Source organism: Phyllobates terribilis, unplaced genomic scaffold (assembly GCF_046119375.1).
Source record: "Phyllobates terribilis strain yellow unplaced genomic scaffold, ASM4611937v1 Scaffold_5__5_contigs__length_657084704, whole genome shotgun sequence".
Lineage (NCBI taxonomy): Eukaryota > Metazoa > Chordata > Amphibia > Anura > Dendrobatidae > Phyllobates > Phyllobates terribilis.
The window spans coordinates 453,027,774-453,052,174 of record NW_027362765.1 but is presented as its reverse complement, the minus strand read 5'-3'; the positions used below and the strand labels follow the sequence as shown (position 1 = coordinate 453,052,174).

Here is a 24,401-nt window from a genome sequence, read left to right as displayed (position 1 = left end):
TGGAAAAGTGACAAGTACATATAGTCATGCGAAAAGAAAAGAGGTGGAGGAGTAAAAGGAGGGGGAGACACAGATATAGGCATGTCATGCCCTTCTAAAACCAAAAAAGTGCGAAGCCGACACAGCCAGTCTGTTCCTGCCCGTGCGACCTCCGTGTCGCCGGGTTTGTGCCAGAGCTGCGGTGGACCCTGACGGCCAGTCCCCCTCTCCCAATACTGGTGCCTGTCCGCTGGTGGGTCGAGCGAGCCCCCCTGCGGTGGAGGCAGGTCTAATCTTTTTAATTTAAATTGTCTCTCTAATTTGAATGAGTACACTTTAAATCCTTTTACAAGGATCTATTGTAGGGCAAGTCTCATGCTAGCAGCCGCGGTAATTCCAGCTCCAGTAGCGTCCACTAAAGCTGCTGCAGTTAAAAAGCTTTTATAAGGATCGAGCTTGGCGGTCCACCGCAAGTCGTCCCAGCCCCTGTGCCTTGGGGTGCCTCCCTGATGCTCTTCACTGAGTGTCCCGGGGGCCCGAAGCATTTCCTTTGAAAAAATTAAGTGTCCAAACTACAGGTGGTGTAGCTTGCTTAACAGCTGGGTTAATCCGCTGGCTAGCAGACACTGCTACTAGGCCCAAAGTATTGCTTGGGCTAGATGCAGTTAAAAATTTGTAATTAGATACTCTCGTTGGATGCTGAGAAAGCATTCCATAGAGTCTCCTGGCACGCCATATATTATTCTCTTAAAAACTTGGGGTAGGGGACCCTTTTATAGCCAAAATCATGGCCCTGTACCGCAATCCGTCAGCTAGGCTGAAGATAAATGGAACATTATCATCACCTTTCATAATCACCAATGGGACAAGACAGGGATGTCCTCTGTCCCCTCTCTTATACATCCTAGTGATGGAGCACCTGCTCTCATCAATTCACGATAACCCCAATATTAGGGGGATTGAGGTGGGAGGCACCGAGTACAAGTGCTCTGCATTTGCTGATGATGTCCTAGTATATATCACTCAACCACATATATCCATCACTGCTGTTATGGCTGAAATAGATCACTTTGGTACATGGTCAAATTTTAAAATCAATGCAGCGAAGTCTGAGGCCCACGATGTCTCCCTCCCCAAATCCATACAGTCCAACTTTCCCTTTGCCTGGCCCTCACAGGGTATCAAATACTTAGGAATTCATATTCATAGAGACCTCTTCCGTCTATTTTATCTTAATTTTGGGCCCTTTATTGAACAACTCCATAGAGATCTTACTTCTTGGACGGTGAAGGATTTTTCCTGGTTCGGCAGAATAAATATATTAAAAATGAACGTCCTACCTAAACTCTTATACCTCTTCCAAACCATTCCCGTGGTAATTCCCTCAAATTTTTGGAAAAGACTACGCAGTAGCTTTTGCAGATTTATCTGGGCAAGTGGGCGTCCATGCATTCGGGGGGACGTTCTGATCAGACACAAACAAAAGGGGGGCCTTAGCCTTCCGGATTGTAGAAGGTATTACATGGCAGCAGTACACGCTAGAATCCTGGACTTCTTCCATCATTCGGAGGGGAAATTGTGGGTCAAAATAGCTCAATCCATTTGTCCTAAAGCTCTTACCACTCTCCCATGGTGCGCCCATTTAATTGTCCCCTCTCTTGGCCTCATGTCATATAGTACTTATGCCACTGCTTTGGCTTTGAGATCCCAAAAAAAAGCTTATCCTCAATCAACCCCCAGGGCCCCTTGCTCCCGATTTCAGATAATCCAGATTTCCCACCAGGACTATCTGCAAATAGATTTCTCGGTTCAAATAAATCCCATCCGATATTATTTTCTCATGTCATCTCCAATACTTCGCTGCTCCCCCTCAATGACTTGTTACAGGGAAGAGCCACTTCCCCGAAGGCTAATTTTGAATATAGCCAGTTACAACACTTCTATTCAACTGTGAAGAAGCGCACACATCTTCATAGAGATCTCACAAACTTTGAAAAATTGAGCCTATCATTGTCACCCCCTACACACTCCATCTCCCTACTGTATAATCTCCTCATTGCCCAGGTAACTGACAATAGGCCAGGATACTGCGGTGCATGGGAAAGAGAACTGGGGAAGTCCTTCTCTGACTCACAATGGGATAAATGTTTCTTCCTAACACATAAAACCTCAATAGGGTCCAAAGCTCAGGAAACCTCCTTCAAAATTATCTCTAGATGGTACGGGGTACCAGCAGTCCTTCATAGATGGTATCCAGTGGTCTCAGATAGATGTTGGAGATGTGGGGAGGGGGATGGGACAATGTCACACATATGGTGGGCATGCCCTATAATAAATGCATTTTGGGCAAAGGTGGTTCCCATGATTGAGAAAATAACTGGTTTGACTATCCCTAATACGCCAGAAGCCCTCCTTTTATCAATGTCACCAATAAGTAAACGTAGTTATAAAAGGTCATCAATAGGCTACCTAATACAGGCGGCTAAGAATGTCATTCCACGACACTGGAAAAGCAGAGACCCACCCACTGTGGAGGAATGGTTTGCGGAGATCTCCCTCCTTAATAGGATGGAGCATCTGATTGCCATCTTATCGGCTGATGTTGATAGATACTGTGTGATTTGGAGGGATTGGATTGATTTGCAAAACTCTGACGCCTACCATCTAGCCCCCAACTAAAGTTATCCGTGATGTCGGCACAACAATGATCATAATCGCACTCTATTGATTGGTGGTCTGCCGTGGTCTGCTCCCTCTCTCTCTATCTTTCAATGGAAAAATACATGCTTGATCTGGATATCGATGGAAAACCCTCCCTGTACCCCCCACTGTACTGTCGTTATGCATAGATTTATAGTTACACTACCCCTTTTACTATGTATATTGTATTTTCTTGTACTTTTTCAACACTAAAATAAAAAAAAACTTGAATTTGAAAAAAAAAATTCTAATTAGATCTACAGGCAGTGGCTACTCCGCTGACTAGCAGACACTGAAGCTTTGGAGCAGACCTCTGATTCCCAGGTTATAGTATGAGTAAACAGCTCTTCAGACTCAACCATCTGTGTTACCCCAAGCCATAGTGTATGTAGTTTCTTACGGTTAAAAGGGGGGGGGGGAGACCGGACCCACCTGGAATTGATGATGGCAACGTCATGTAAAATACAGCAAGGGGACTCCAAAAAGAGTCTCCATTTTTTCCCAAAATTGTGGCACAGACACCACTTAAGTGGCATTAATTGTCCCAGAGTTGCTTAAAATGGTTAGTGAGGTGATTTTCCAAAATCCTCAAGCTTTTAGTCTCCCCAGAATGACACAGGTGGGGCAGATGGTGGTTGTCCCAGCCCACTAGGCCGCATTGTAGCACAGTGAGCTTCGCACTGCAACTTATGCTTCATATCCATGTGACGGTTCATGCATGAAATACTCAAACTATGGATTTTTTGGCCTCTACTTAGCTTTTGGTGACAAATGTTACAGATAACACGAGTTGGGTCATCCTTATCGATCTGAAAAAATGCACAGGCTATGCAAGGTTTAGAGGCCATGCAACTCTGCTGCTAGCAATACTATCAAATGATTGGCTGGGTTAGATGCAGAGTGTCTGGGTTTGGTTGGGGGTCCCCACAGTCTGCCTAGGCTAGATGCAGTTAAAAATTATTATTAGATACATAGGCGGTGCAGCTTGCTTCGCAGCTGGGCTAATACGCCCAAAGTATTGGTAGACTCTATACTAAATAAGGAAGGATTCACTGACTGTGGTGGCCCCTCTGTGAGCTGTGACGATTGGTGGAGATTTGGTGGATGATTATAGAAGAAAGCTCCTTAATAGAGAAAGTTGGTGGATTTATACTTTAAATACACGTGTACCAGCGGGTTTAAACATCAGACATGATTTGATGTATCATTATGAGTGATCATTTATAGATTATTATTATATATATGTTCCTTTTTTCTTCTTTTCTTTTTCTTTTGGATTATTTACATTTATATGCATTGTTTCTATGCTGTACGATTTTAACATGGTATGTGTGTTTAAATTTCTGATTAACTCAGCCTTGAACAGGTGCATAGCAGGACATGACATATAAATACCACTTCCTTGCTGTTTTTTTGCTATGCAATGATTAAGAACCTTTAGTTCGAAACGCGTTTGCTGTTCTTCTCCAAGGTGGACTTTAAAATATTTTTTGTATGACCCAATAAAAAGTGGATTTTAGAAGATTTGTTCAGCTGGATCTTCCTGGTTCCTCATGTTCGTCTGGTAGCACTCCTGGCTCCGTGCTGTTGATCTTCTAGGTGGGTGAGCTGATTTTTTCCTTTCTTTTTCTGCCATGTGGCGATTGGTCATCCACTTTCGCTGCCCCTAACTCAACGAATTCACAAACATCTCCCGTCGGTTTGGAGTCCCATTATGCCCAACCAAAAACATAGGCCCCACAACTAAAAAAAATCGTTCTCAGGCATAGAAATCGACACCACAGCAAGGTTGTTCCACCTCCCATGGGAAAAAATACCAAAACATTACACCTGATCTAGGTTTTTTGCGCAGTATGGAAAGTAACACTACAGCAGATGCAAGTATTACTAGGTCTCCTCGTGTTTGCGAGCCGGGTGATGCCAGTCGGAAGGGTTTTTTCTCTTCATTTATCGCCCACAACAAAAGGGGCATCTAAACCGAGTCATACAATCAGAATCAGCAGGCAGCTACGGGCGGACTTAGAGGTGTGGAAAACCTTCTTATAATCATTCAACGGTCACACGTTATTTATGTCAGCAGAACAGTCCAACATTCAACTAAGATTATTCATCGGGGCGGCAGAATCAGGCGGATATGCAGCGATACTAAATAACCAATGGTGCACAAGCTTATGGCTTCTGTATTGGGCAGAACAAGTGCTGACAAAAAAACAGACAGTCCTGGAACTGTTTCCAATAGTGGTAGCAATAGAAATATGGGGCGTGCGCCTGGCTAACAAAAATATACTCTTCATAACAAAAAACACCAGCCTAGCGCACTTCATTAATAATATGGCATCATCGTCTCTCCCAGTGCTAGGCCTACTACGCCGGCTAGCATTCCTGTGCCTAAAACACAATGTATGGGTCCGCGCTAGCCACTATGCTGAGGGGTCTAACGCTGCTGCTAACGCTTTATCACAATTCAATTGGCAGATTTTCACAGAGCTCCTCCCCAACGCCCACCCACTGGGCAACAGTTGCCCACCCTCCCTATGGGATCTAGTGGAGAATAGTTGATGCCATTAATCAGAGCGTCAGTTGCCCCGTCGATGTGGCAAGCATACGGTAAGGCATGGGAACAGTGGACACGACTAGTAGCAGGCAGACGGGTTGACCAATGTGAACAAGCCAGATTTCAAGTCACCATAGAATTTCTCCACCAGCTAATGATGAGGGGCATATCAGGGGCGTCAGCGCAGCGGTGGCTGACCGGAGTAGAATTTCACTTCCAACTACTGAATTGGGGACATGTGACAAAGAGATTTATCATCAGACAATCCATAAAAGGGTGGAAAAGGGGTCAGCTAAGTCAGGAGTGTAGACGTCCCGTCCCGTGTCACTAAAACTGATTTCTCACATCATATCACTAACACCATTAAAATGATACTCACAATTTGAAGCAACACTACTGTCTACTGTATTTGCGATCGCCTTCTTCGGGGCGCTATGCATAAGCGAATTAGTCCCTCAATCCAAAATTAACACCAGTGGAGGCTTATTACACCAGGACATAGTCATAGCCAATAATGCAATACGTCTACGCATACGCAAATCGAAAACGGTTCCAGCGGGCAGGGGCACTTGGGTACTTCTACAACCCACAATTGGTACGCTGAGTCGGGTAACAATAGTAAAAACATATATAACCATCAGATCACAAAGTAATTTCTTCCTACCACACATTGAAGGAACGCCATTATCAAGATACCAGTTCCAAGCTATACACTGTGTTCCAAATTATTATGCAAATAATATTTTCTCAGATTTTCCCAAATTACCTATATGAATTGCAGTCATTGTAATTTTCCAGTCAAATAACTATTAGAGTACAATTGAAAGGTTTTTGTACAAACTGCCTATGATAACAGGATATTTTTAAAAAAATAAAAAACTCAAACTGCACTCAAAATGCATGTTCCAAATTATTATGCACAGCAGAGTTTTCAACTTTTTCATTTTAATAAAGAACAAGAAAATGGTCATTTTTGAAATTATAAGCATTAGCAGGTTATTACAAACTGAAATCAAACAGTTTTCAACTCAAAACTTTATTCTAGGTGATGTTACATTTGCACATAGGACCCCTTGTTCGAAAGGAGCTTCTGAACTCTCTCGTCCATTGAATTTGTCAGGTTTTGGATGGTTTCTGCTTTAATTGTTTTGCATGAGGACAGAATACCCTCCCAGAGCTGTTGCTTAGATGTGAACTGCCTCCCGCCATCATAGACACTCCTTTTCATGATGCTCCAGAGGTTCTCAATGGGGTTGAGGTCAGGGGAGCATGGGTGCCACACCATAAGTTTGTCCCCTTTTATGCCCATAGCAGCCAGAGATGCAGATGTGTTATATGTGCAGCATGAGACGGTGCATTATCATGCATGAAATGATCTCGATGGTCCAGATAGATGGAGTGGAGGATGGCTGGCTGATGGACACCCCATGCAAACACGGCTACGGCGCTAACAAGGAGGAGGTGGAGTAATGTTTTGGGCTGGAATCATGGGGAGAGAGATTGTCGGACCTTTTAGGATCCCTGAAGGGGTAAAGATGAACTCCATAATGTATGTTGAGTTTCTCAAACAGCACTTCCTTCCATGGTTCAATAAGAAGAACCGTGAATTCCGCAGCAAGATCATTTTCATGCATGATAATGCCCCGTCTCATGCTGCACATAACACATCTGCATCTCTGGCTGCTATGGGCATAAAAGGGGACAAACTTATGGTGTGGCACCGATGCTCCCCTGACCTCAACCCCATTGAGAACCTCTGGAACATCATCAAAAGGAGTGTCTATGATGGCGGGAGGCAGTTTACATCTAAGCAACAGCTCTGGGAGGGTATTCTGTCCTCATGCAAAACAATTGAAGCAGAAACCATCCAAAACCTGACAAATTCAATGGACGAGAGAGTTCCGAAGCTCCTTTCGAACAAGCAGTCCTATGTGCAAATGTAACATCACCTAGAATAAAGTTTTGAGTTGATAGCTGTTTGATTTCAGTTTGTAATAACCTGCTAATGCTTATAATTTCAAAAATGACCATTTTTTTGTTCTTTATTAAAATGAAAAGGTTGAAAACTCTGCTGTGCATAATAATTAGGAACATTCATTTTGAGTGCAGTTTGAGTTTTTTATTTTTTTAAAAATATACTGTTATCATAGGCAGTTTGTACAAAAACCTTTCAATTGTACTCTAATAGTTATTCGACTGGAAAATTACAATGACTGCAATTCATATAGGTAATTTGGGAAAATCTGAGAAAATATTATTTGCATAATAATTTGGAACAGAGTGTATTTAATAAATGCATAACATCGGCAGGGAACCACCCCAAAGATTATGGGACACACTCATTCCGCATAGGCGCGGCCACGGAAGCAGCAAGAGCAGGACTGTCACAAACGGAAGTTCAGAGGATAGGGAGATGGCGATCCACTTGTTTGGCGAGATACATAAGACCGGACTTGTTATCCTAATGTGGTTTGTTTCATTTACAAGTGACGCTAAGCCAACAGTATGGGTGATAGGCCACTCGTATATATATTGTGCAGAAAAAAGGGCGAAAGTGTGCCCAGGCGGGAGGAAATTTGAGTTTCATAACACATATTTGAACTGGAGAGGTATTAGAGGCCTGCAATGGCCACAGGTACTAATGGAGGTAATCAAGGTAGGGAGAGAGGCAAGAGGTCCGGCCATCTTAGTTATACAGGGCGGGGGAAACGACCTAGGTTATCACAAGAGCGCATAACTAATGGCAATAATGAAACTAGACACTGAGCGCTTCAGAGAATTTTTCACAAAAATAGTCAGAGATTGTGCCGAGCGCGGTATGGCAAGGTGCCCGAGACATCACGGCCATCGAACGGACAAGGCGGCTAATAAATATTTGGATGCCAAAATTTATAAGAGACAGAGGAGGACAACTGGAAGGAGATAAAGCAGGCTCATACGGCCCGACTGTGTTCACTTAATGGATATTGGACTGGACATATTCCTGTCAGGACTCCAGGACGGAGTGGAACAAGCGTTAAGAGTGATGGATGGGGGTCAGAGTCCTGCATACGAGTATGCAGGATCCTCCGTGGCCTGGATATAGAAAGGACATGTTGGAGAGTTACACTTGTTGGCCAACTTGCCGTTGTGGAGACTGGAGACACAGGGCATGCTGCAACAAGCTGAATTATTTTAGAAATAAAATGCCTTTCTAATGTAATGAGTATAAACAGTTAATAAAGCTGTGACCGATCCTCACCCATCCAGTTGTAAGAGTTACATGATTGTATTGTCAATGAAAGGGGGGCGGTAGGGGGCTGAGCGTCTGGGTTTGGTTGGGGGTCACCACAGTCTGCCTAGGCTGGATGCAGTTAAAAATCATTATTAGATACACAGGCGGTGCAGCTTGCTTCGCAGCTGGGTTACTACGCTGGCTAGCAGACACTAAAGCTTTGGAGCAGACCTCTGAGTAAACAGCTCTTCAGACTCAACCATCTGTGTAACCCCAAGCCATAGTGTATGTAGTTTCTTACAGTTAAAAGGGGGGGGGGAGACCCAACCCACCTGTAATTGACGATGCCAACGTCACGTAAAACACAGCAAGGTGACTCCAAAAAGAGTCTCCATTTTTTCCAAAAATTTGGGGCACAGACACCACTTAAGTGGCATCAATTGCCCCAGAGTTGCTTAAAACGGTTGGTGAGGTGATTTTAACAAATCCTCAAGCTTTTACTCTCCCCAGGATGACACAGGGGTAGAAAAGTCCTTGCTGATCCATGATTTGTTCATCTTTATGAACGTGAGTCTGTCTACATTGTCAGTGGACAGCCGCGTGCGCTCATCTGTCAGCACACCACCAGCAGCGCTGAACACACATTCACAGAGAGCAAAAATTATTATTAATTTGAAAGCTGGTGGAGCTTAGTAGATGGCCTACTAGAATGAGTACCACACACTGCTACTATGCCCAAAATTATTTTCCAGACAAGATGCAGCTAAAAATTATTAGTAATTTGAAAGCTGGTGGTGCTTAGTATAGATGGCCTAATAGAATGAGTACCACACACTGCTACAGGCCCAAAATTATTTTCCTGGCAAGATGCAGCTAAAAATTATTAGTAATTTGAAAGCTGGTGGAGCTGAGTATAGATGGCCTAATAGAATGAGTACCACACACTGCTATTATGCCCAAAATTATTTTACAGGCAAGATGCAGCTAAAAATTATTAGTAATTTGAAAGCTGGTGGAGCTTAGTATAGATGGCCTAATAGAATGAGTACCACACACTGCTACAATGCCCAAAATTATTTTACAGGCAAGATGCAGCTAAAAATTATTAGTAATTTGAAAGCTGGTGGAGCTTAGTATAGATGGCCTAATAGAATGAGTACCACACACTGCTAATATGCCCAAAATTATTTTACAGGCAAGATGCAGCTAAAAATTATTAGTAATTTGAAAGCTGGTGGAGCTTAGTATAGATGGCCTAATAGAATGAGTACCACACACTGCTAATATGCCCAAAAGGTTTTACTTGGCTAGGTGCAGTAAAAAATTTGTATTACATACACAAGTGGTGTAGCTTGCAACACAGATAGGCTACTCCACTGACTAACACACACTGCTAATATGCCCAAAAGGTTTTACTTGGCTAGGTGCAGTAAAAAATTTGTATTACATACACAGGTGGTGTAGCTTGCAACACAAATAGGCTACTCCACTGACTAATGCACAAGATGCCCAAAAGGATTTGCTTAGCTAGATTTAGCCAAATGCTGTGAAAAACACTTGCACAGCACTAAAACAGACCTGCCTGGCAAAAAGTGATAGGAACTGATGTAACCTAGCCCTCAAAAGGGCTGCAATTACAACTAGTCACTACTCCCAACCTATCTGTCTATTTAAGAGCACAGACCTGCCTGCTAAAAGTCGTAGGAAATGCTGTAACCTAGCCCTCAAAAGGGCTGCAATTAGAACTAGTCCCTACTCCCAAGCTTTCTGTCTATTTCAGATAAAATTCGCCGGCAATTCACACAGTTAGCGCGCACACAGCAGCAGCGGTGCCGTCTAACACTCAGCTGCAGCAGTGAGAAAATGGTGGCGACGGGGAAAATGGCTGGGTCTTATAGGGCAAGGACATGTGACATACACAGCCAATGACACATGCCCTTGCTTGTGTGAAAAAAAGCACTTCGCTCCGTGTGTGCGCTGCTGATAGGCTGACAGACTGCACCTCCCCACTGTAAATGCGGGAAAGAGAAAAAAAATGGAGATCTTCATTATTTCTGCAGAGATCCATCCCATGCCCCTCCCCCCGCCCCACTGTACACTCAAACTGTGTATTAACATTGATTATCAGCATTACTGTGAAAAAATCCAGTTACAATTTTGGTGCACGAACAGTTATCAAACATAACTTCGAACAGCCGTATTTTTTTCAAATCGTTCGGGTTCGTCGAACGGCTCGAACACCGCCCAAAACAGCTCGAATTTGAGATTGGCGAACAGTTCGATTCGAACACCGCTCATCTCTAATGTCAAACAGTCGCAAATCATGCACACTGGAGTGATTCAAACATATCACCGAGTATGCTTAAGATACTCGGTACTCGCCCGAGCATACTCGCCGAAAGGGTTAACCGAACATACTCGCTCATCACTAGCTCTTACGCTTTGCACGTATATACCAGCTTATAATTTATGATAAGTCTAAAGGGACATTACCAGAGATTTGCTCTGGAGGTGTGTACTTCTTCCCCTGCATGATATTAACTAATGAGCAACAAAGAACATGCCCCACAATAGCTTAGAGCAGGCTTCTCAGTGTGAGACATGTAATGACAGACTATCTGATCTCGCTCCAGAGCTGTGTGTGCTTATAAAGAGCCAGGAGCAGAGCAGAGACGAGTGCGATTGCAGTCACCTTTCAGCTTTCATCTCACGGTAGTCAGTGTGAGGGCAGTGGGATACAGCTGAGCTGACAGCACTGTAAAAAGAGAGCTGATAGAAGTGTTTGCAATGCGACAAAGCTTAGCTCTGTGGTGCTGCTCCTCCCACACTGACTGGCCTGAAATGATAGCAGAAAGGGTGTTTGTAATTACACTCATCTCTGCTCTACTCTGAGCACTTTGTAATCGCACACAGCTCTGCAGTGACATCAGTGAGAAACCTTAGCTATTGTGGGTGCGTGTTCTTTTCACCTCCTGTATTTTGCTGGCTGTTTATGATTGGTCGACATCATGCAGTGGAAGTAGTACACGCTCCCAGAGAAATATCTCTGGTAACAACCCCTTGGTCTAAACATACATTATAACCTATACTTTGCAAGCTAATATCTCCAGAATGGAGAGGAGAAATTAAAAAATAAAAGACATTTTATTCAGCTTTGCAGCCACCACCATTCCATGACTTCTATAAGGTATTTAATGAGCCTTGCCACATAGCATTTAGCCAAACCAAGGTCTTCTCTAAAAGCGTGTGGAGTTTCTTTTGAGACTGATACAAATTTGGGGTTTCACAAATTTTCCTGCTTAAGTGATTTTAGATCTTGTAGTCAGAGGCTTCTATGGTCACTGAAGTGCAATTATCAGTATTTCATAAGTTTTTACACTTTTGTTGAAAAACACGTCAAGTTTATACAAAGACTCAATATTTACAGTGTTGACCCTTATTTTTCAACATTTCTGCAGTTCACCCTAGCATGCTGGATATTAGCTTCTGGGATTAATCCTGAATGTTGGCAACAGATTCTTGCCTAATAATTGGAGTTTATAACACTTTCTGTGTTTTTGTTTAACCACCCACTTTTTGACAACTGACCACAGGTTGAATAAATGAAGAGTAACCCCATACATGAATTGTCTCAGGATGTTTTACGGTTGGCATGACTCATGGAGTCACTCTCCTTCTCTTCTCTAGATAATCATTCTTCCAAATGTCCAAAACAGTAGGATGGGACCTTAATCAGAGAAAATAGCTTTACCCCAGTCCTCTATACCCCAATCCCCATTCTTCTGGCAAAATGATTTTCTCTGACGAAGCCCCCTTCAGATTGTTTGGGACATCTGAAACAATGATTGTCCTGAGAAGAAAAGGTGAATGCTCCCATTAGTCCTGTGTCATGCAAACAGTAAAGCATCCTGAGAAGATTCATGTGTGGGGGCTTTTCATCTAAGGGAGTGGGCTCACTTACAATTTTGCCAGAGAACATTGGATGAATAAAGAATTGGGTCTAAATATTCTCCAAGAGCAACTTCTTGCAATCATCCAGGGGCAATGTTGCAATGAACAATGCTTTTTCCCGCATGATGGAGACCATGTTAAAAAGGAAAAGTGATATCTAAGTGGCTTGGTGAACAAAACATTGAAATTTTTATTGGTCTATGACCAGGAAACACCCTGGATCTCAATTGCATATAAAACATAGTCAATTTTCAAAAAGTAAACGGATAACAAAAACACAGACATTGTGATGAATTCTAAACCTTCAATAGGCAACAATGAGTTGCCATCAGTCAGGATTTGGCCCAAAAGCTGATATCCATTAGTCAAGACGAATTGCAGAAGTCTTTAAAAATAAGGGTCAACGCTGTAAATATTGAGTCTTTGCATAAACCTGATGAATTTGTCAATAAAAGTTTAAAATCTGATAAAATGTCTATTATTGTACTTCAGTAAACATAGAAATATCAGACTAAAAAAGATCTAAAACCACAGAAGCAGCAAACTGTGAAAACCAAAATTTGTGTCAATCTCCAAACTTTTGGTCATGATTGCATATGCAGGTGGGGTCTGATGGCAGGAGAGAGGAGGGAAAGGAAGGGTGGGCAATGTCAGTGTCCGTTCCTGGTACAGTATGAAGTAATTGTGCAATCCTTATCATTTTTTACCCCGCAGCACAAGATTGTTAACTAATTGCTTTCTATGAAATAAAAATGACAGCTGAGTTAAAAGGAAAAGAACAAGTTCTTCTGCAGCCAGGTCTGCTCTCTGGGCAGTGATGAGGTGACATGATTGGCAGCTAGCTCCATCTAGTTTTTGCATAGGTGTGTTGAAGGTTGGGTCTCTGTCTGTGGGAGGGAAGACGTCACAGAAACATATGCAAACAACTTTTCATGTAATAGATTGCAGAGAAAAGCCGAGACTGCAGAAGAGACTAAACCAAATATATTTTCTACAACCACAGATGTATTTTTTTAATAAACCATCGAGCTGAATGGATTGGGCAGAAGCCAAGAATTTAGAAAAATAGAAAAGACAAAAGACATCCGAACAGGTAAAAGATTCCATCTTCCAACAATTACCCCATCCATCACAGGTCGTGAATGATCATTTCAGTCAAATAATTCATTCGTTTGAGAGACAGCAAAGATGGATAAATTTCGTATGATCTTCCAATTTCTGCAAGCCAACCAGGAATCATTCATGAATGGAATATGTGGTATTATGGCACTTGCGAGTGCTCAGCTATACACAACATTTGACTTCAACTGTCCATGCCTTCCAAGCTACAACCTGTCTTATGCCCTGGGAGTTCTGTGTGTACCGCCTATTGTATTATTTTTACTTGGATTTGTTATGAACAATAATGTATCAATGCTGGCAGAAGAATGGAAGAGACCAACGGGCATGAGGCAAAAAGACTCAGCTGTACTGCGTTACATGTTCTGCTCAATGACCCAACGTGCGTTAATTGCCCCTGCTGTATGGATCTCGGTGTCCTTATTACATGGTGAATGTTTTATATGTGCTTTTAGCACGTCAGTACCCATTGATAAACTGGGAAACATAACTGGAATCACTCTGACCGAAAAAGAAATTAAGCGAATACTGGCCAGGATTCCCTGCAAGGACATTTATGATGGACATCACATCATACCGCAAGAAGTGGCATCAAGATATCTGCGGTGTATCTCACAGGTAAGACATTCGGCGTAAACACCATCTAAAACAGTGGGAGCCTCTTTTTATTTATTTATTAATTCCTAACATACAATAAATATTTATTGGTCCGGAAAAAAAAAGTTACATAATATACAAATACAATATTCTGTGTTATTCTAAGTCATGTTTCATAAAGTGGGATTTCAAGAGATTAACGATCATAAAGCAGTATATGTCCCATATTCTAGATATGTGTACTGCAGGGGATATGTACAACATATGTGTAGATAGATGGAAAATATGTCAACAACTACCTAAAGACAAGAACTCTATACGAGGCAGATACCGGTCACTTTTATGCTATGTTCAAATTATAATTATGGTGTATGTTCACTTTGTACCCCAGATGTGTCCATAGCCTATAATCAGACCAATATATGCTAAAGGAGAGTCTTTTTGGCATATGTTCAGGTGGTATCTATGCATCAGTGTAATATTTTTTGTACTGAACTGAAAAGTATAGTCCGATGCTCTTTTCAATACAAGTGGATCCATCAATTTACAATGGAAGTCAATAGACAAGGGAAGCAACTTGGGGCATGCAATACATTTGGGGGATACGCTGCAAGTACATGGCAAATTTATTTATTATGTTTACTTATATAGCGCCATTAATTTCACAGCACTTTCCAGACATCATCATCACTGTCCCCATTGGGGCTCACAATCTAGATTCCCTATCAGTATGTCTTTGGAGTGTGGGAGGAAATCAAAGAACCCGGAGGAAACCCACGCAAACACAAGGAGAACATATAAACTAGATGTTAGTGCCCTCTTCATTAAATCATTTTCCTACATACTGCCTCATCTTTCTATATTTACTATATGTATATATTTTTTACCCAAATTTTTTTTTCTATTGGATTATTGAATAATATTCTTCCTTCTTTATCCTCAGTTTAGTATTTTCTACTTTTACATTAAAGGTTAGAAAAACATTGAGGCTTTCTTCTAAAAAACAGCGCTACACCTGTCCACAGATTGTGTGTGGTATTGCATCTCAGGCCTGTTCACTTTAATGGTGCTAAGCTGCAACATCAGACCCAAGTCATCATCAGCCCCAGGTGTGGTTGTAAACCTAAAAGAAAGCAGCCATATTAGTCTAAGGCCAAATTCAAATGACAGTGATTTTTATTGTATGCAAAAAAAACAAACAGATGCAACACAGGATAAATGGGACATAAAGAAAAGCCGGACAATGAAGTATACTGTGTCCAAAATAAATATTTTATAAAATATAAAAAAAAAATCATTAATAAATACACAGTGAGAGCAATAAAAACAGGGTGCTATATAGTACAGGAAATTGCAATACTAAACCAGTCCGATCAAGTGTAATTGTAAAAATTAGTTGCTGCACCCTATAAAGTATAGTCTGACTTACAGGTAAGTACCACTCATATGGGACAAAGTGTCTCCAATATCTAGCAGTGGGGATAAAAGTGCAGACTTACATTATGGCTGGTTTAAATGCGTGTCCCTGCCACCCCAACGCACGTTTCATCCTTCTTCATCAGGAGGTGTGGAAGAAGGAGGAAACTAAACAAGTTTTCCTGAAACGACAGTTACAGTTCTCCATAGAACTTTATGAACACCAACTGTCATTTCCTATCGCAGTACTGGGAAAAGCTATGTTCATTCAAGTCAGATTTTACCTGTGAATTAAGAATTTTGAGAATGAATCATCAGTCTAGGAGAAGAAAGAAGCCAATTTCTCTAATTAGATATATTACAAAGTTGTTGTTTTTTTTACATGTACTATTGACTTATGAAAAATAAGTAAATGACGGTTACGCTTTAAAGAGAAGAGAAGAAGCAGCAGTCCACATGCAGCTTTTGTTTACTGGTCAGTTCTCACACTGTATCCCATGGGATTTATAAAAATCATGGAAAGGAGAGGTATGCCCGCACCAACAACCTGTATCGTATCGACTCAACTGTCGGACAGAGCAATTATTGCCAAAGGATACTGGGTGCTCACATATAGATAAGTAACAATTGTATTTGAAAGGAGAACAAAAGTGGCACTCACCGGTCCTGTAAAATCCAACGTCTTTATTTACAACATTATAAAAACCGGCGGCAGGGAGGGAGGAAGCACAAGTGAAGGGTCCTTCACTTATGCTTCCTCCCTCCCTGCCGCCGGTTTTTACAATGTTGTAAATAAAGACATTGGATTTTACAGGACCGGTGAGTGCCACTTTTGTTCTTCTTTCAAATACAATAGATTTATAAAAATCCCATTTCTACATGTTATGGCATGCCAAGTAGACATCAGCAAATCTTTTGAAATTCAAATTCGCCACTTTCACTGAATTTTTTCCAAAAATTCGAATTACAGCTAATCAATTTTCAGTGAATTGCAAAGTGCTCCAAATGCCCTGAAAGGATGTGCATGACACTCTGAGATCTCCTAAGACTTTATCCAACTCCTTTCAAGCTCTTTAATGCACGCATAGCCTTAGTAATGTCACCGTGACCTCAACATATATGGCTATGGTTATACAGATGGTAGCAGTTTTTCACTGCTGTGCAGCACAGTTTGGGAATTTGTTCACTTTTAGCCGTGACATCTACTGATTAGCCAAAAACAGCTGCTGTGTTCCCTGCCTTGACTTTTACCGGCTACAATAGTCCTTCCTGAATGGCTGTGCTACAGCCGGTGATGTGATAGCTACAAGGTATTATGCAATGACAACTGTATGGGGAAATGCCTGGGTGGTAACGGCTTATATCCCAGTGAAAGTAGCTGTTTGCTGAGGTGCCTCAGGACTGTTTTTACAACTTTTTAATGCTAGTACAATGCCCAAACTGAGGACAGCCTGTGCCATCCATAGGAATACAAGGAGCTGTCTGGGTTGTCCCCAAATGTACTAACAAACATGATCATCTACTATTTGACCCACCATAGAAGTTCTTAATTTTTCTCTAAACTAAGCAAAAATCTAAATTTAACCAAATAACTTTCTCTTTCCGTCCTTGTAGGCATTTGGCTGGACCTTCATCCTACTGATGACTTTTTTGGCCTTTCTTGTGAGAGCCATCAGACCCTGCTTTACACAAGCCGCTTTTCTGAAAACCAAATACTGGTCTCACTACATTGACATAGAAAGAAAACTATTTGATGAGACCTGCACAGAGCATGCAAAAAGCTTTGCAAAATTATGCATTCAGCAATTCTTTGAGAACATCAATCGAGATTTTAACTTGGGGCATTCACATGTATTGGAGAAAACACCAGAGCAAGAAGAAATGGATAAACTCCTAGGAGTCACAAGCCAGGGGACAATGAATACTCTTCTTAAGAACTGGCACAGATGTAAACCCTCTCTAAACCTGAATTCATATGAACATCAAAATGGGAATGGATGTATTAAAACCGATGAGCAGTTGAATAATCTAAATGGACCCAAGAAGGAAGTTGTAACGTACTACAGCAAAGTATAACAAAGGGAAAACGGACATAAATGGATACTAAAAAGACGTCTAAATGCTGTCTGGAAGACCATCAGAAAATAAAATAAGAAACAAAGGAGAAAGATAGTTTTCCAGAATCAAAGATACTGAAGGATGTTATATGGTTTAAAGATAGGTGCTGATATATATACTGCAATGACGTCACAAGATAGGTTCTGCAGCAGCCGCGAAACTTTACGAACCATTGCTAACCAATTCTATGTAACTGGATTTGGGAAGTTAGAGCAAGACACAAAATGAACAGAGGCAAGATCTGCCATTATCAGTGGAACCTAGAAAACTTTGTAAAATGTTTGAGCCATTACATCCAATGGTCTTTCAAGGAAGAAGTATAAAATGAGAAATATTTGTATCAGTATTACTGAGAGAGCATTTTACCTTGAAAAATATGAAGTTTTGTGACTTTTTATGTTCTGATAATGGTGCCTGAACGAATGTTTTTTTTATTTCACTGGAAATTAAACTATGAAGGACTTTTGGATAGATATTATATAATAAGACTCCAAATAAATAATAATAGCAAAACTACCAAATTCTATAACTGAGGCATGAGTTTTGTTTGTCTGGTTTCGTGATGTATTATTATTAACCAGTATATTCTGCGATATAATAACTTTTGGTTATGTACAAATTAAACAAAAGTGCGGACAGATGTGATCATCCCCATATTGTTTTGTTAACAGCATTCAATTATACTGGGAATTAAATGCAACACCCTCATTGGTTGCCATAGACAAAGCTTTTTGTTTGGGGATAAGCTCCTGGTAATCCATTTGGACCAATCTGCCGACAATTAAAGAAGTGCTCCTCCCAACAAAATTTATATCTTATTAATATATTGCAATCATATTATCTAGCACTGTGTACTTACAATTGCTCATTTTGACCTTCTACCCAGTTAATTCTTCTCTTTTCCATTAGGTTTAAGACATCATGTGGTTAATAACTGACCTGCTGAATCCTTCTAAGCTCTATGTAGAAATAGGAAGTCTCTTTTCCCTGCATGAGTCATCACTGCAAATATCCCTAGCAGGAGGAGGAGCGGAGCAGCTGGGTCAGGAGTTGAAGAGGGAGATGACTCATGCAGTAAAAAGAGACTTCCTGTTTCTACATAGAGCAGAGAAGGGTTCCCCTAATCAGTTTTTAATCACATGATGTAAAAGACCTAATGGAAAACAGAAGAAATAACTGGGTAGAAAGGCAAAATGAGCAATTGTAAGAACACAGTGCTATTTAATATGATGATTGCAATATATTAAGAGGATAAAAACTTTGATACGAGTATTTCTTTAAAATGTGCATGGGGGAGTCTGCAAAGTGTCCGACATAACAGATGTCGAAGATCAAGCATGTTAAATTCAACATGCTTGATCCTCTCTTGCTGGGAGATTTTTCCTGTTGCACTTAAAATGAGCTTGAGCACATGGCCAAACTGTACATGCATGATTACTGCAGAGTGGGGTGAAATAGCGGGCTGAGGGGAATCTCATTGGAACAACCAATTTGCTTACAGATTGTTAATTTTGGAGGGAACTGTCAGGATTATACAGCATTATGACCCTTCAAATATATACCTTACTAAAAAATTGGTCATCTTCCAGGTATCCAAGGGGTAATGTTTCTCCTTGCGGAGAGTGACATTTTAAGCAGGTCAAGGTGAGGTGACTTTTAAGGCGCAATGCTCCTCTGGGAAATATGCAAATTATCTCTTCAAAGAGGAACAGGACTAGAACTCTAGTGCCACCTACAGGAAGTAGCAATCCTAAAAGTCAGTATTGACACTTCAAGGAGCCTTGTCACCTGACTTAGGATAATAGCCAAAACCAAAATCTCAATTTGCAGACACTGTGTTTCGGGGTACTGCCCCTCGTCAGTGCAAAGTGTGAGATCTGGTTTGGCTGAGTGAGAGGCATCTGACCGAGATCCAAGGGGTAACATTTCTCCTTGTGGAGAAGGAGATGTTAAGCATGTCAAGGTGACCATGCCATCTTTTAGCCAATGTCTAACAAAAAAGATGATAAAAGATTCAAAATTGAATATCTAACAAAAGCAAAAAAGCTTATATATATACAGCACAGACCAAAAGTTTGGACACACCTTCTCATTTAAAGATTTTTCTGTATTTTCATGACTATGAAAATTGTACATTCACACTGAAGGCATCAAAACTATGAATTAACACATGTGGAATTATATACTTAACAAAAAAGTGTGAAACAACTGAAAACATGTCATATTCTAGGTTCTTCAAAGTATCCACCTTTTGCTTTGATGACTGCTTTGCACACTCTTGGCATTCTCTTGATGAGCTTCAAGAGGTAGTCACCGGAAATGGTCTTCCAACAATCTTGAAGGAGTTCCCAGAGATGCTTAGCACTTGTTGGCCCTTTTGCCTTCACTCTGCGGTCCAGCTCACCCCAAACAATCTCGATTGGGTTCAGGTCTGGTGACTGTGGAGGCCAGGTCATCTGGCGGTGCACCCCATCACTTTCCTTCTTGGTCAAATAGCGCTTACACAGCCTGGAGGTGTGTTTGGGGTCATTGTCCTGTTGAAAAATAAATGATGGTCCAACTAAACGCAAACCGGATGGCATAGCAAGCCGCTGCAAGATGCTGTGGTAGCCATGCTGGTTCAGTATGCCTTCAATTTTGAATAAATCCCCAACAGTGTCACCAGCAAAGCACCCTCACACCATCACACCTCCTCCTCCATGCTTCACGGTGGGAACCAGGCATGTAGAGTCCATCCGTTCACCTTTTCTGCGTCGCACAAAGACACGGTGGTTGAAACCAAAGATCTCAAATTTGGACTCATCAGACCAAAGCACAGATTTCCACTGGTCTAATGTCCATTCCTTGTGTTCTTTAGCCCAAACAAGTCTCTACTGCTTGTTGCCTGTCCTTAGCAGTGGTTTCCTAGCAGCTATTTTACCATGAAGGCCTGCTGCACAAAGTCTCCTCTTAACAGTTGTTGAAGAGATGTGTCCGCTGCTAGAACTCTGTGTGGCATTCACCTGGTCTCTAATCTGAGCTGCTGTTAACCTGCGATTTCTGAGCCTGGTGACCTCAGAAGCAGAGGTGACTCTTGGTCTTCCTTTCCTGGGGAGGTCCTCATGTGAGACAGTTTCTTTGTAGCGCTTGATGGTTTTTGCAACTGCACTTGGGGACACTTTCAAAGTTTTCACAATTTTTTTGGACTGACTGACCTTTATTTCTTAAAGTAATGATGGCCACTCGTTTTTTCTTTACTCAGCTGCTTTTTTCTTGCCATAATACAAATTCTAACAGTCTATTCAGTAGGACAATCAGCTGTGTATCCACCAGACTTCTGCACAACACAACTGATGGTCCCAACCCCATTTATAAGGCAAGAAATCCCACTTATTAAACCTGACAGGGCACACCTGTGAAGTGAAAACCATTTCCGGTGACTACCTCTTGAAGCTCATCAAGAGAATACCAAGAGTGTGCAAAGCAGTCATCAAAGCAAAAGGTGGCTACTTTGAAGAACCTAGAATATAAGACATATTTTCAGTTGTTTCACACTTTTTTCTTAAGTATATAATTCCACATGTGTTAATTCATAGTGTTGATGCCTTCAGTGTGAATGTACAATTTTCATAGTCATGAAAATACGGAAAAATCTTTAAATGAGAAGGTGTTTCCAAACTTTTGGTCTGTACTGTATATATATAAAAAATTTATATTTTATTAGTAATGCAATAAAGCCACATAGAAAAAAACAAAAATGAATAAAGGGACAAGAAATTAAAGGGGTATCTACAACAATCAATTTTTGAACAGATATGCCCAGAGAGGTAAGGAGGAGCACAGATGCTATACTTTTCCTATATGTATCCCTACCTGGACCCTATATGTCTGTGGAAGTAGGGTCCAGGTAGGGATACATATAAGGAAAGTATAGCCATCTGTGCTCCTCCTTGCCTCCCTGGGCATAAGTTTATTCATTTTTGTTTTATTTCTATGTGTTTTTATTGCATTACTAATAAAATATTAACATTTTAATATATAAAGAAAAGTTTTATTTTTCTTTTGTAGATATTTTTCTTTCAGCAAATCAAATGTCTATTGCAAAAATAAATGTATTTACTGGTAGCATCAAAATATTTTGGTTTTTTTCATAATAGCAGTTGACATTTCTCCTAGATATTGATAGGGATGATTTAAGCATCTATTTATGATGTCATATCATACAGCAATCCATTTGATTACATTGTACATATATAATAATCTAAGCAATCGATATGACGTTCTCCTAGTTGTTGGAAAATTCACAATGCGTTGAACAAGAATGTTACTTTTATCCATAAAAGCACAATGCCCATTCAGCATAATGGATGAAACGTCACTCAGACGCCGGTTACCGGCTTTATGTGCAACGTGTTGTGAAAGGTTTTGATGATTGTCATGGTGTCACCGTTTTTGCACTTGCACCTGGTTAGGATTTATGGAACTTCTCGAAGATGCATGGCCACAAATAATATGAGTTTCTGCTATGAACTAAAGTTAAACCACACATAAAATCTACTTGTCATGGCACAAAATCACGCAAACTGCAATGTAAAGAAGATCTTACTGTTCTCCATAGGTGATTTAAAAAAAAAAAATGTAACAAAAAGCCTCTGAATTTGGCCTTCACGAAAACAAACCAACGCTTCAGGGCTAACAACATTCCAGACCTCAGAGCCATTTCAGTCGTGATTACCAGTGCGACGCTAGTTTTGTTAATCCGACATTTTTATGGCAGACACGGACTTTACAAAAAATGTGATGTCCCTTCAGGCATCTTCCCTGCGTAATAGTAAACATTCAAAGAATAACTACCCTTACAAAACCAAAATCCAGATCTTTCGTGGGGTTGCTGTAGATGTGATGCTACCAGAAAAGCTTTGTCTAAAGCCACGTTCACTCATTCAGTATTTGGTCGGTATTTCACATCAGTATTTGTAAGCCAAAATCAGGAGTGGGTGATAAATACAGAAGTGGTGACGTGTTTCTATTATACTTTTCCTCTGATTATTCCACTCCTGGTTTTGGCTTACAAATACTGATGGAAAATACTGAGCAAATACTGAACTTGTGAACGTGGCCTAAAGCTGGCAATACATATTAGATAGTTGCCATCATCTCTCCCTCCCGACGTTCCCATACACAGGAGCGCTCGGCTCTGCAAATGGTTCCTGTGTTCTCTATGAGAGAGCAACTGCTTATCTCTGCACCAAACAAAAGGATTAACTGTTGAAATTTAAAAGGAATTTGCCCCCGACATCGTCTGTCGGGGAAGAGTTGGGAGACCCCAGTACACATTAGATGGTTGGCTGATGTGTTTGCCAGTCCTGCTGACTTTTATATTAAGTGTATGGTGGTCTTACAGGCATATTTTGGGTCATTTCTTTCATCGTCTCTCTCATTGCATGTTAAAGAGGATGTTCGGCCTTAGGGTAAAAGTCTGCAGTCACAGTATGTGACTGCAGACTTGTGAACCCTCACATCGCACGCACGGCACACTGTGAGGATTCTCCGGTGTCGGCACTGGGGGCGGGCAGGCACGTGACCACAAGTATGTGATTGCATACATGCGGTCATGAGCCAACTAGGAGGGAGCAAGCTTGCTCAATGCAAGTGTATGGAGCAAGGCCGAACAAGTCTAGTCAGGATGAGGCCAGAAGTATGTGATTTCCATACATGCAGATGCAGTCATGTGCTGACTAGACTTGCGCGGCCTCGCTCGAAGCAAGAGTATGAAGCAAGGCCGGACAAGTCTAGTCTGGATGTGGCCAGAAGCATGTGATTTCCATACATGCGTTCAAGTGCCAACTAGACGTGTGCGGACTCGCTCGATGCAAGTGTGTGGAGTGAGACCGGAAAAGTCACATACTGCTACATCACTGCCGCTCCCAGCACTGGCACCGAAGAACCCTCAGAGTGCGCAGTGCGTGCAATGTGAGGATTCACATGTCTGCAGTCACATAGAGTAACCGTAGACTAATAGCCTAAGGCCGGACAACCCCTTTAACTACGTGGCTTTCCGCTGTGTCATGTGAGAGGTGTCTGCTCTACCCCACTGCCCCCCTTTCCTTCAAGCAGTTCCTCCCTCACTCTCACAGCACAGACACTGAGGGAAGAGATCTGGCTGCAGCTTCTCGCTCCTTCCTTTCAGTCTAGTATATATTGTTGCCTTCTAGACAAACAGACTTTTTTTGGTAAGAAAAATGGGAACCTGCAATTATTAATATTATCTAATTCAAAGTTTAAAACTTTCAATAACTACTAAAAATAATAGTGGTTGAAGTAGACATCTTAAAATGACAATATTGCAAAATAATAAGGGTATGTTCACACATTGCGTTTTTGCAGTGTTTTTTTTTTTTTTTTTTTTTACAGTACCAGCAAAAGAAATGTGATCACAGAAATCTCATGCACAAACAGCTTTTTTTTCCAGACTGAATTTCAGAACTGCAGCGTTTTTGAAAATCTTCAGCATGTCAATTCTTTCAGGGTTTTTGCAGTGTTTTTTACCCATTCAAAGTCATGAGAAAGTGAAAAAAGGTTGGAAAATCACAGCATAACATTTGTACTGCATTTTTGCAGCATTTTTGGTGAATAAAACTAACTTTATTAACGTGTACTGTAGACAAATCACACAGGTAATAAGCAAATGGCTTTGCTTTATACCCAGCATTTTTCCCCCCACCACTCAGGTTTTAACTGCAGAAAAAAAAACGCTGCAAAAAAGCAATGTGT

General features: G+C 41.2%; 1 protein-coding gene across 1 annotated transcript; it reads left to right on the top strand.

Moving 5' to 3' along the window:
• The first annotated feature begins 13,322 nt into the window (after positions 1-13,322).
• LOC141271255 (calcium homeostasis modulator protein 1-like) lies at positions 13,323-18,258 on the top strand. The gene is made up of 2 exons (XM_073681378.1): positions 13,323-14,135; positions 17,145-18,258. The coding sequence occupies exons 1-2, from the start codon at positions 13,587-13,589 to the stop codon at positions 17,604-17,606; spliced, it is 1,011 nt and encodes a 336-aa protein (XP_073537479.1). The 5' UTR covers positions 13,323-13,586; the 3' UTR covers positions 17,607-18,258.
• The last annotated feature ends 6,143 nt before the right edge of the window (positions 18,259-24,401 follow it).